This window comes from Gallus gallus, chromosome 20, assembly GCF_016699485.2.
Source record: "Gallus gallus isolate bGalGal1 chromosome 20, bGalGal1.mat.broiler.GRCg7b, whole genome shotgun sequence".
Lineage (NCBI taxonomy): Eukaryota > Metazoa > Chordata > Aves > Galliformes > Phasianidae > Gallus > Gallus gallus.
Genome location: NC_052551.1, coordinates 10,757,287 through 10,767,659, shown reverse-complemented (window position 1 = coordinate 10,767,659; position 10,373 = coordinate 10,757,287). Strand labels below are relative to the sequence as shown.

Genomic DNA, 10,373 nt, shown 5'->3' with positions numbered 1-10,373 from the left:
GGGCTCTCTGGGCGCAGAGCTGGGGTGGGAGCTATGGGATAAGGGCAGCGCTGTGTCCTCTGCCCCCCCCCAGCCCCCCCCTTGCCCTCGTGCCTTTCATGTCTGTGCTCCTCCAGCATGCGCTGTCTCTGCAGCTTATTGCCTCCCGGGTGATTTGTGGAGGAGAAGGTTGTAATTTGGGATGTTGGTGGCATTGTTTTCCTGCAGCGCACACAGACCTTTGCAAATAATCTAATAATGTGGGGATGTCAAACTTCAGCAGCGGAAGGGAATCCTTTTATACAAGGATTGTCAAGTCTCCAAGCGAGCATCAGCGCCGCGCTCGCTATCGATGCTGAGGGCGTTTGTTCTGCCCAGCAGTGAGACGAACAGCCCCATCTGCTCCCCCCAGCAGGCAGCCCTCGGTGGGGCTGTGCCCGTCCCCTGCTCTGTGCGGGGCTGAGCCCCCACTCGGGGGGCACTGCTCCTTCTGCTCTTCTCCTCCTCTCCGTTCCGTGCGCCGTGTGGGGCAGCACTCACTCCTCAGCACCCGCGTGGTGCCGCAGTCGTGGCGGTGGATGGTACCCGGAGCCGGGGTGGGTGGCGGTGCTGTGCTGAGCAGAACCAATGGCATATGCAAAATGAAACAGTGAGCGGAAAGGCTGGCAGGAACGGAGATAAGAAACGCTTCATCCTCCAGAGCGAGGCCCCGGGCGTGCTCCTCTGAAGCGGGAGCCCTGCGCGAGTGCCGGCCGTGTTGGAGGATCAGCGTGGGCAGATAAGGGCTCTTTGTGCAGCTCTCTCCCCATCTCCCCACCAGGCAGCTGCCGGCTCTGCTCCGGGCTGCAGTGTGAGCGGCCGTCCCCGGTGTGTGGTGCTCAGTGGGGCTGCACGTTAGCGATAGCAGGCGGCAGCTGCTCCGGCCCTGATCACTGATGAATTAAAATTGAGGAGGAAAATGAAACCTTCCACGTGTGCGCCAGATACGAGGACACGCGGCTCTTCCTCCCCCCGCACAGCCGCCTCGTTGTCAGCAACTCATCCCGCTGCAGCTGCAGGAATCAGCTGGAATTGGGGCTTCATTTGGCTCTGCATACGGAGACGTTCCCTGCTCTGGTTGAAATCGATGCCCTCCTTGCTTTCTCAGGGTGTGATTGACGTGTGTGTGATGACAGGAGGGGAAGGGGAGCACAGGGGGTCAGTCGGTAGCCTTGGCTGTGCTGGGGGTGCCGGGAGAGGGCCCTGTGGAGGGCTGCCCCTCCGCCCCATGGCTCTCCTGCAGCGGTTCGGTGCTGTATGGAGCTGTGGGGGCAGCGCTGTGGCACAGGGGGGGCTGGCGGGGATTGAGGTGGGTCCCCAGGTGGGGTCGTGTGTATGAGTCCCCCACACTGCACACTGAGCCCCCCCCATCCACGCAGCACCCGCTGCCCCGGCCCATCCATCACCACTCTCCCTCCCTCCTTCCCCCTACGTGTAACTCTAGAGGGAGTAATGAACTCGAGCAGAGATCAATGCTATCTGCTCTGCTCTGCTCCGATGTGGGCTTTGTTTTGACACGCGGGGAGCACCGCAGCGCGCAGAACTTTGTTTCCAAGCGCTGCTTTATGGTGGCGGCTGAGCGGCTTTGGGGCCGCGCCGCGTCCCTCCGTGCAGAGCCAGGATGGGAAAATCAGCCCCGGTGCTGCCCGAGGATCCCCACGAGGAAGCGAGGAGCGTTTGTTTGTGTTTCCGTTGCATTTGCAAGTCCAATGTAAAGAATCTCCTCGCAGCCGACATCTGTCACCTCGGTGCGGAGCACGCCTGAAATGAGCTGATTTCCGTTGTTTGTCGGCAGAGGAAATACCCTTCAGACGGCTCCGCTCTCCGCGTGCGGCTGTGCCCCCCCCGAGCGGTGCGGGGCTGAGGCTGCGGGGCCGCCGCCTTCGGGTTCTTCGCGTTCTGAACGTTTCAGCGCAGGAACGCGAACGGCGCAGGCGGTGCCGGGCCGACCCGGAGCAGCCCCGGGGTGTGGGCTCAGCAGCGGGCGGAGGGCAGAGGGGGACGGAAGGGGGAGGGGGGGGGGGGGGGGTCCCGGCCCGGGGGTCGCCGCGGGGGGACGGAGCCGGGCGGGGGGTTCGAGAGAGCGAACGGTGCTCCTTAACGGCCCCGCTCGGCGCCGCCCCTCCCGCTCCCGCCGGGCGCCGTCCCGGTGCCGGGGACCGCCGTGACCCCGCGGCTCCGCTCCGCGCTCGCTCAGCCCCGCCCCGCCCCGCGCACTTTAAGAATGAACCGTGGGAAAAAACTTTGGGGGTGTGCGCGGGTCGGGATCCCTCCGCCGGGCGGGGGAGGCTCCGGGCTGAGCCGCGGCACCGCCTCGGCGAGCGGCGCCCTCCGCAAAGCGAGGGAAGAGCTCCGCAGCGCGGCGGCGCCGGGACCGCGGCGCAGCCCCGGGGACGCGGCTCGGCCCGGCGGCGCCGCCGCTCCCCCTCGGGACGGAGGCGGCACGATGGGCGCCCTGGGCCTGGCCGTGGGGATTTTCCATTACCTGGGGCTCTACCTGCAGCTCGGCGCCGCCTCCCGGCCCCCCCCGTGGGACGCCCCGGCGGAGGGCAGCGGTGAGCGCGGGCACCGGGCGGTCGGCGGGCAGCGGGGATGGGGACGGTTGCCGGGGGGGGGGGCGGTGGCGGCGAGCGGGGGCGCGCCCGGGGATCGGTCCCGGCGGTGCGGCTCCCCGGGGCGCGGCGGAGCGCGACCGAACGGCGGCGGCGGCGGCGGCGGCGGTGGGGGGGGTCCCGGGGGCCGCGGCGGGGCCGGGTTTCGGCAGCACGGAGCGCTCCGTCGCGGCGGCGGCTCCGCGGAGCGAGGGCTGAGGATCGGGGCTGCGCTCCGCCGCTCCGTTCCCTCGGCCTCCGCCGCCGGGCGCGGTGCAGCCCCGTCTGCATCCCGAGCGCCGCCGCGCGCATCCCCGTGCGCCGCCGCACGCCCCTCGCAGCCGGAGCGCCGTCTCCCCTCGAGGCTCCTTCCATCCCCTCCCGTTCTCCGTCCCCGCGGATCCGCCGGAGGAGCGGCCGGAGGACGGCGCCGGGATCTCCGCGGGATCGCGGCATCACGGAGGCGGGCGCTGCCCCGCGCCGCGGGGGGCTCGGAGCCGACCCGACCGCGGATGCTCGGGACCGTCGGGGATCCCTCCCCGCCCCGGGAGCCGCTGGTGGGGCCGGGCCGGGGCCGGAGCCGGCGCTGGGGGGGGGATCCGTCCCCTCTGCGCGGGGTGAAGGCGAAGGGCTGCGGCCCGTGGGGTGGGTGAGGTGGGTGAGCGGCACGCGGGTCCCGCAGCGCACCCCTCAGAAATTCAGCAATCGGTAAAAGAAAAAGGATGAAATGGTGTCCGCGAAAGAAAAGGGACCGAGGAGGGGGACGCGGAGGTGGGTGCGCACCTCGGAGCCCCGTTACGGCTTTGGGCTGCGAGCGGTTCCGCAGCGACTCCCTTAATCACAACAGCAACCTTTATTAACGATACTGAAAAGCGGCGAGGAAGTGGGTCACGGATAATGAGCCATCCGTGTTCAGGAGGTGAATACCAATTCGGTGAGAGCCGCGCGCCGTATCAATCGCCGCTCGGCAGAGGGGAGGCGGTCGGGGCCCCGCGGTCGGGGGGCTGCGATCGCTCCCTGCGGCCTCTCGGCTCCCCCTGAGCTCCGGGCGCCGCCGGCCGTGCAACGCCGAACCCGCCGCGTCCCCGGGAGAGCGTCGCCGCCGCGGCCGGCCGGGGGGCGGGCGGCGCAGGGAGGGGCTGAGCGAAGGCTCCGCGGCCCCAGCGTGGGCAGCGCGTGCCCGGCGGCGATCCCAGCCCCGAACCGCCCGGTGAGCGGCGCGCATCGCGAGCGGGAGAGCCCCGTCTCCTTCCCTGCGTCGTCTGCGAGCGGTAGCGGCTCCCATCAATAAGCGCCGGCTGAACGGCTGAGGGCCGCGGGAGCGCCGGCCCGGCTCCCCGGGGTGCTGCCCCTCTCCTTTGTCTCACACGCCAGTGATTATTCTATCAATTACTTTCATAAACACTTTGCATTGTGCCGGATTTTTTCGCGCTTCCTGGTGGGAATTCTCCATCCGATGTGTTTTTCCTGCTGCTGCTCGTGCAGTCATTCAGCGCAATTACTTCTGACACCTCTCCTCATCAAATGTCTGCGCGTTCCTTTCCCTTGAAGAAGGCTGGCGGGCGACGGCCGGGCGCTGGGAATTACTACGTTAGGACGCCGACGGCTCATTTGAAGCAGAGCCGACGGCGCCCGGCAGTGGGGCTGCGGATGGGACCCCCTCGGGGCGGGGGGCTTCGCTGCTGCCGGGGCTGTGCTGGGGACATTCAGCACCGCCTCCGTGTCAGCCGCTTTGGGATCAATGCGGGACGTACGGATCCCATATCGCCTCCCTGCATCCTTCCTCCTCAGCCCCACTGGCAGCTCCCCGCTGCGGTGCTTGGGGTGAGGGACCCCCGGGTGGATCCCCACCGTGCTGTGCTCTCCCCAGCGGGGAAATCATCCCGTAGCAGATAGGTAGATACGTTCCAGGAGCGCACGACGTGTGCAGGATGGGCTGCCAGACGCTGCCGGGGTCCGTCCAGGAGCCGTAGGCCCATTTGTAGTTTTTTTTTACCACTTCTACTGTCAAAAAGCTGCTCCTCCGCCTTCCCTTTGGGAGCAAAGTGCCATGGCCAGAGCTCCAGCATGGCAGCAACCTGGGTTCTGGATTGCTCGGTCTCGTGGCACTGTGAGCCCTGCAGGACGGCGGTGGCGGAGGTGCCAGCAGTGTCCCTGCAGCAGTGAAGCCCCGGTGCTGCAGGGCTGGGCCACACACTGCTGTGCAGGGGGAATAGGTCTCAGCTCATGGCCACGGCTGAGGCTGGGGGGGCTCTGGGGTCCCCGGGCGGCTGCAGCGGTCATTGAGTGGTGCGTGTTCCCACTGTGATCTGTTTCGGTGACCCAGGGGTCGCACTGCTGTTTTGTAGGGTTGTTGGGAGGAGATCTGGCGGATGGGAGCAGGAGGGTGGTTTCACCCTGCAGTGCGGGGCAGCAGCCGGGCACTGCGTGGGGACACCGCTGTGCTGCAGCCCCGTGGCTGTCGGTCCCATTGAGGCCGGGGTCGGTCATCGCCGGGGTGCTGACACGGACCAGGTTTGGGCTGCAGTGGGACACAGCCGTGTGCCCTCCTGTGCTGCCCCCCCCCCGCACTCCTCTGTGGGGCTGTGGGGGGGAGGGGGTGTGGAAGCCGGGAGCAGGATGAGCAGAGCGTGTGGCCCCGCTGGCAATTAGCGCTCGGAGTGCCTTGACTCACCCGACCATAATAAACCATGAATTATGACTCGGAGCTTTATGAAGAGAAAGAATCAGCCACACTTGATCGCTGCCCGAAACACAATAGCGGCGGTTGGGAGGGGGGCGAGGGGGGCAGCAGCTCTTACAGCAGCCGTGCATGCCCTGCATTCCCCCCACCCTCTGTACCCCACACCCTGCTGCACCCTCGGGGCCACCTCTCCCCCCCCCCCACGACCCCCCTTTCCCCCTCTCTGCACCCTCTGTGCTTTGCACTGGGGGCCGATAGTGCCCAGACCCCCATATGGGGGCTCAGGCGGTGTCCGGGTTGTGCTGTGGGCTCTGCCTGCCGGCCCAGCCCGGCTCAGGAGCTGCAGAAGAGAGCTGCAGCCCTCAGCCCCAAATCTTCATCCCTCATCCCCAGATCTCCATCCCTGAGCCCCACACCCTGCAGGGCTGGAGCAGGGCTGGGTTTATCCCCAGCGTCGGCAGTTCGGTGCTGCGATGGGGGCTGTGCTGGTTCAGAGGGGTAAATAATTCACGGAGCGAGCTGGTGCACTAACGTGGTAATTAATATGCTTTTGCAAATGTCCAATACATATTTAATCACCCTTCGGAGCGTGTTTACACAAATAGCACCCGGCTGCGTGCCTGCACAGCAATGTCAGCCACGGCACTCCCAGCGCTGGAGGTTCGGGGTCTGCAGCCCCACTGCCTCTGCACGGCCCTGAGCAGCGGGATGTGCGGTGCTGCGAGCGCTGGGCTCGGGGCTGCGGGCCCTGAGAGGCGCCCTGTGCTGCTCACAGGCACCGGTGTGGCCGTGGCCATGGGGCAGGGGGCTGCGGGCTGTGGGGGCTGTGGGGATGGATCCTGCCCCGCAGGGGGGGCAGCAGCCGCTCTGTCTGCAGTTTATGAGCGCACGGAGCCGTCCCAGCAGGCGTTTTCAATTCCGTTTATCTGTGTTTCCCCATTGAGTTCATTTTATTTCCCCTGATTTTTGTTTCCTGGAAGATTTATCGATCCTGATTTGCTCAGTTTATGACAGGTAGCGGCAATAAAGCAGCGGAGCCGCGGGCCCTGCAGCCCCCCCTCCCTCCATCTGGGAGGACGCAGTGCAATGTCAGGGATGGGGATGGGCTGGGGACTGGGGGGGCTGCCCCATTGCACTGCCCTGTAGTGCCACAGCTCCAATGCAGGAGCCCTGCTTCGTGCATGCTGCTTGCTGGCTTGGGAAGGGGATGGGGATGGGGTTGGCATGAGGATGGGGATGGTATGGGGATGGGGATGGGGACCCACCTCGCACTGTGCCATTACAGCAGAGCCCCGTGGGGTGATCGGGAGAGCAGAACCCAGGTGGCAGAACTGCTCATGAAGGCCCTTCCTGCTCCCACCTGGCTGCTGGAAGTCACGGAGGGATGCCATGCAGGGACGGAGGGACCGCAGCTGCAGTGCTGAGCCCACACGTGGTGGGAGCGGCGGGGCGCAGTCAGCCCCCACACTGCGTGTGTTCCTCCGTTCCCTGCTAAGATGGATTAAAGGAAAGCGATAAGTCTGTGGGATTGCCATGCGTCCGGGGGGACGGAGCGATATTAGAGGCATTAACTTTTCTGTCATGCTGATAATAAGTCGTGTTGCGATGGGATCAGGCTCGGTAAGGAGCCCCGGGGCCGCACGATGCTCAGGGGGCTCTGCGAGGGCACCATGGGACCGAATGGCTGCTGGAGCCGCAGCAGTGCCTGGTGGGGTCAGATCCTTCCTGGGATCTCAGCTGTGGAGCTGAGGTGGGGTCCCAGCGCTGCCACAGCTCAAAGCAGTGCCCGTGGGGAGGGGGCACAGCGCCGTGCCAGCCTTGGGTGCCCCATGCCCACAGCGTGCCGTGGCTGTGCCGTCTCCCGGTGACCCCACACTGAGACCGATATACGGAGGAATCTCCAGAGGAGATGAAAAGAATTCTAATTACATCTCCGAACAATATTTGTTTTGAGAGAGGAAGGCAAACCATATGGCATGTGGGAGACTGTTTGGGGGCCGCATTAAACAAGGATTTGTTTTTCATTTATGCTCTTATTTCAGCAGAGATGCGATTCATTCATCACCCCTTTTGGGTCCCGCTGCCGGGGCAGAGGGCTCAGGGGGGTCCCATTGGTGGGGGCACAGGGATGGGGATGGAGCGGAGCAGTTGGGGGGGGGCGGGAGGGGGTCCCCGTGTTGGGGTTACGGCACCGCCCCACTCTGGGCACGGCGCATCCCCGGCGCCCGCAGCCCCGCTCTGCCCATACAGCGCTGTTCACGGAGATGCCGCACGACGTGACGGCGCAGGCGGGTGAGGACGTGGAGATGGCGTGCTCCTTCCGCGGCAGCGGCTCCCCGTCGTACTCCCTGGAGATCCAGTGGTGGTACGTCCGCACCCACAAGGACTGGACGGACAAACAGACGTGGGCTTCTGGCCAGGTAACGCTGCGGCCGGCGCTGGGGATGGGGATGCGCATCCCGTGGCCTTCCCTTCTTCCCCCCATTCTCATGCCTATCGGCCTTGGCACGCGGCTGTCTCCATTTCCCTTTCTGTTTGCACAGAGATAAGGGCCCAATAAAGGGAGGGCGGCTTTCGGTATCTTAATGAGCCCTCATTATTTTGCTTTTGGCAGAGCTGTGCGGGCTCCGCCGTGTGCTGAGGCCGTGGGGGTCCCTCCCGGCCCCGCTCCCATCCCGGCTCCTCGCAGGGTGGGAATCGGCCGATGGGTTCCCCCCTTGTCCAGCCCAACTAATGTCCACTCCTCTCCCCCCATCCCTCTCTCCCAGCAGCTAAAAGCATCACAGCAGGAGGAGGCTGGGAAGGACGCAACAAAAATCAGTGTGAGTTCCAACCGTGGCTCTTATGAGGTCTGTGCCTGGGAGCATCGCTGCCCCACATCCCCCAACCCCGGCACCCATTGCAGAGCATGGGGGGCTGCCCCACACGGGGGGTCCTTCTGTCCCCATCGCCCCAACCTGAGCGCAGGGCCCAGCAGTGCCATGCTGGGTGCGATCCTTTGGGGAGATCGGCCGGATTTCCTCCCTGGATTGGTGTTCCCAATGCAGTTACACTCATGGGATCGGAACGAGGAGACACCAATTAGCTCAGTTAAACACGTGCTGCTGGCTGTGTGCTGCTGCCCGACCCGCTGCCCAGCAGCATCCCAGCAGAAGGGCAGAGGGCGCCGAGCCCAACCTGCTCCACGTGGGCACTGCTCTCCTTCCTCATCAGCGGGGATTGGCGCATGTAAATCCCACTGCTGGTAACCAACGCCCCGGGGAGGCCACATCCCCTCTGATGGATTCCCTGCGTGGCTTCCTGAGGTCTGAGCCCCATTGGTCACTTTCCTCCCGATGGGCCACGCAGCGCTCCTGGAGTCAATGCCTGCAGCCCAGCGGGCGCTCTGTGCTGTGCTGGTAGACCCCCCCGGCCCCCTCTGCTCCCATTCCAGGGGCAGTCCGTGACTCTTTGGCAGCAGCTCCGGCCCCATTCCCAACCACCACGAAGCCCTCTGCCAACGCACGGCGGCGAGTAGAAAAACGGCCTGTGCTGTCCCGTGTGATTATAGGGAACGGAGCCGGGGGGGCCTCGGGGCGGGCCATAAATCTGATTTATTGACCCAAGCCCACGGCAGGCGCGGCGCCGGCTGGTGAATAAGTCTTAAATTTCATTGGGTGATAAATACCGCGAGCGAATCAATTTGGTAGAAAAGCTAATTAGCGGCGTGGCTGAGCATCCATCTCGCCCGGCTCGGACCTCCGGGTTGCGGCGAGGGATGGGGCCGGGGGTGGGGGGGGAGGGTCCCAAAGGGGGCCGGGGAGGGGGGTCGTGACGCCGCGCTCCGCTGCAGGTGGTGAAGGTGGTCGGCAGCAACATCTCGCACAAACTGCGGCTGTCGCGGGTGAAGCCGGCGGATGAGGGCACCTACGAGTGCCGCGTGATCGACGCCAGCGAGGGCACGGCGCGGCAGCACAAGGTGAAGGCGTATCTGCGCGTGGAGGCGGCGCGCGGCGCCGGGCACCCCCAGGACACGCAGCCGCCCGGCCCGCATCCGCACCACCACCAGCATAAGGCCGGCAGGGAGCTCAGGAAGCGCGCGGCCGACACCTCCTGCACGCTGTAGGACTGCCGCTGCCCCACGGACTGACCTCCACGCTGGGGTCCCCCCCACCCCGCCCCGCCCCGGTTTGCCCCCTCCCGGCTTCGCGCCCCTGGGAACCCCCCCTGCTCCCCTTTGTGCTTTGCCGAGCGGACCGCCCCCCCCCCACCCGCACCCCCTGTAGGAGGCCCCGTTTAGTTGCTTTGTTCCCTTTCGCCCCACTTTGCAGCCCATCTCTCATCACAGCTGCCATTTTAGGGACTGTATATATTGCCTCTCCCCTGCTTGCCCCACAGCCGCCCCAGCGTGCCGAGGCTCGAGCCCAGTGCAGGAAGGATGGTGCGGGGTGGGGGGGGGGGGTCTCACTGCCACCCCACTGCCCGCACCCTGGGACCCCACCATGGGGCACTGCCGCTGGGGAGGGGGCTGCGGAGGGGAGAGGGCCTGGGGCCCTATTGCCCTCACTCCCCCCTCCCAGCCTGCACCACCTGCAGCTAATAAAGCTCCTTAACGAATCCTGCAGGCGTCTCTGTCCTTGAAGGGGTGGGGGGGATAAAAGGGGGCACAGCACAGATGGGCCCCGTTGGGGCTGCTGTGCATTGTGGGGTTGGGAGCGGTGGGGGAAGGGGGGGTTGGGGGGGGGGGCTCTGTCCTGGGGTTTGGAGGAGCTCCTTCCTGCTGCTCGTTGGCAGAGCTCAGCTCTGTTGCTGTTTATTAAGCCACGGAGCTCCATTGCCCTCTCGGTGCGCTGATATTAAGCGATTTGTTATGCAGTGGAGTAACAGAGGCCTGGTGTCAGCAGCACTGGGGGCACGCAGCTGCAGTTGGGGGGCTTTGCCACGGACAGGAGACGCGATCGCATCGAGCGAGCAGTACCGGAGCCCATAAATACAGCGGTACTTTGTCAGGGCACAAATGTGTGCAGCCCCAGCGATGGGGCTCTGCTGGAGGCTCCGCTCCACCAGCAGCAGCAGCAGCAGCGGCTCCGCTCATCTCTCTG

The 10,373-nt window shown here is 65.7% G+C and overlaps 1 protein-coding gene across 3 annotated transcripts; it reads left to right on the top strand.

Annotated features, from left to right (window-relative positions):
- The first annotated feature begins 2,358 nt into the window (after positions 1 to 2,358).
- Positions 2,359 to 9,888, top strand: VSTM2L (V-set and transmembrane domain containing 2 like). 3 transcript variants are annotated; one of them, XM_015296589.4, is made up of 4 exons: positions 2,359 to 2,573; positions 7,543 to 7,712; positions 8,064 to 8,114; positions 9,125 to 9,888. In XM_015296589.4, the coding sequence occupies exons 1-4, from the start codon at positions 2,465 to 2,467 to the stop codon at positions 9,395 to 9,397; spliced, it is 603 nt and encodes a 200-aa protein (XP_015152075.2). In that variant the 5' UTR covers positions 2,359 to 2,464; the 3' UTR covers positions 9,398 to 9,888. The 3 variants fall into 3 exon arrangements, with proteins under 3 accessions (XP_015152075.2, XP_015152074.2, XP_046759015.1); XM_015296588.4 differs by having other exon boundaries at positions 8,061 to 8,114; XM_046903059.1 differs by lacking the exon at positions 2,359 to 2,573 and adding an exon at positions 2,853 to 3,543 and having other exon boundaries at positions 8,061 to 8,114.
- The last annotated feature ends 485 nt before the right edge of the window (positions 9,889 to 10,373 follow it).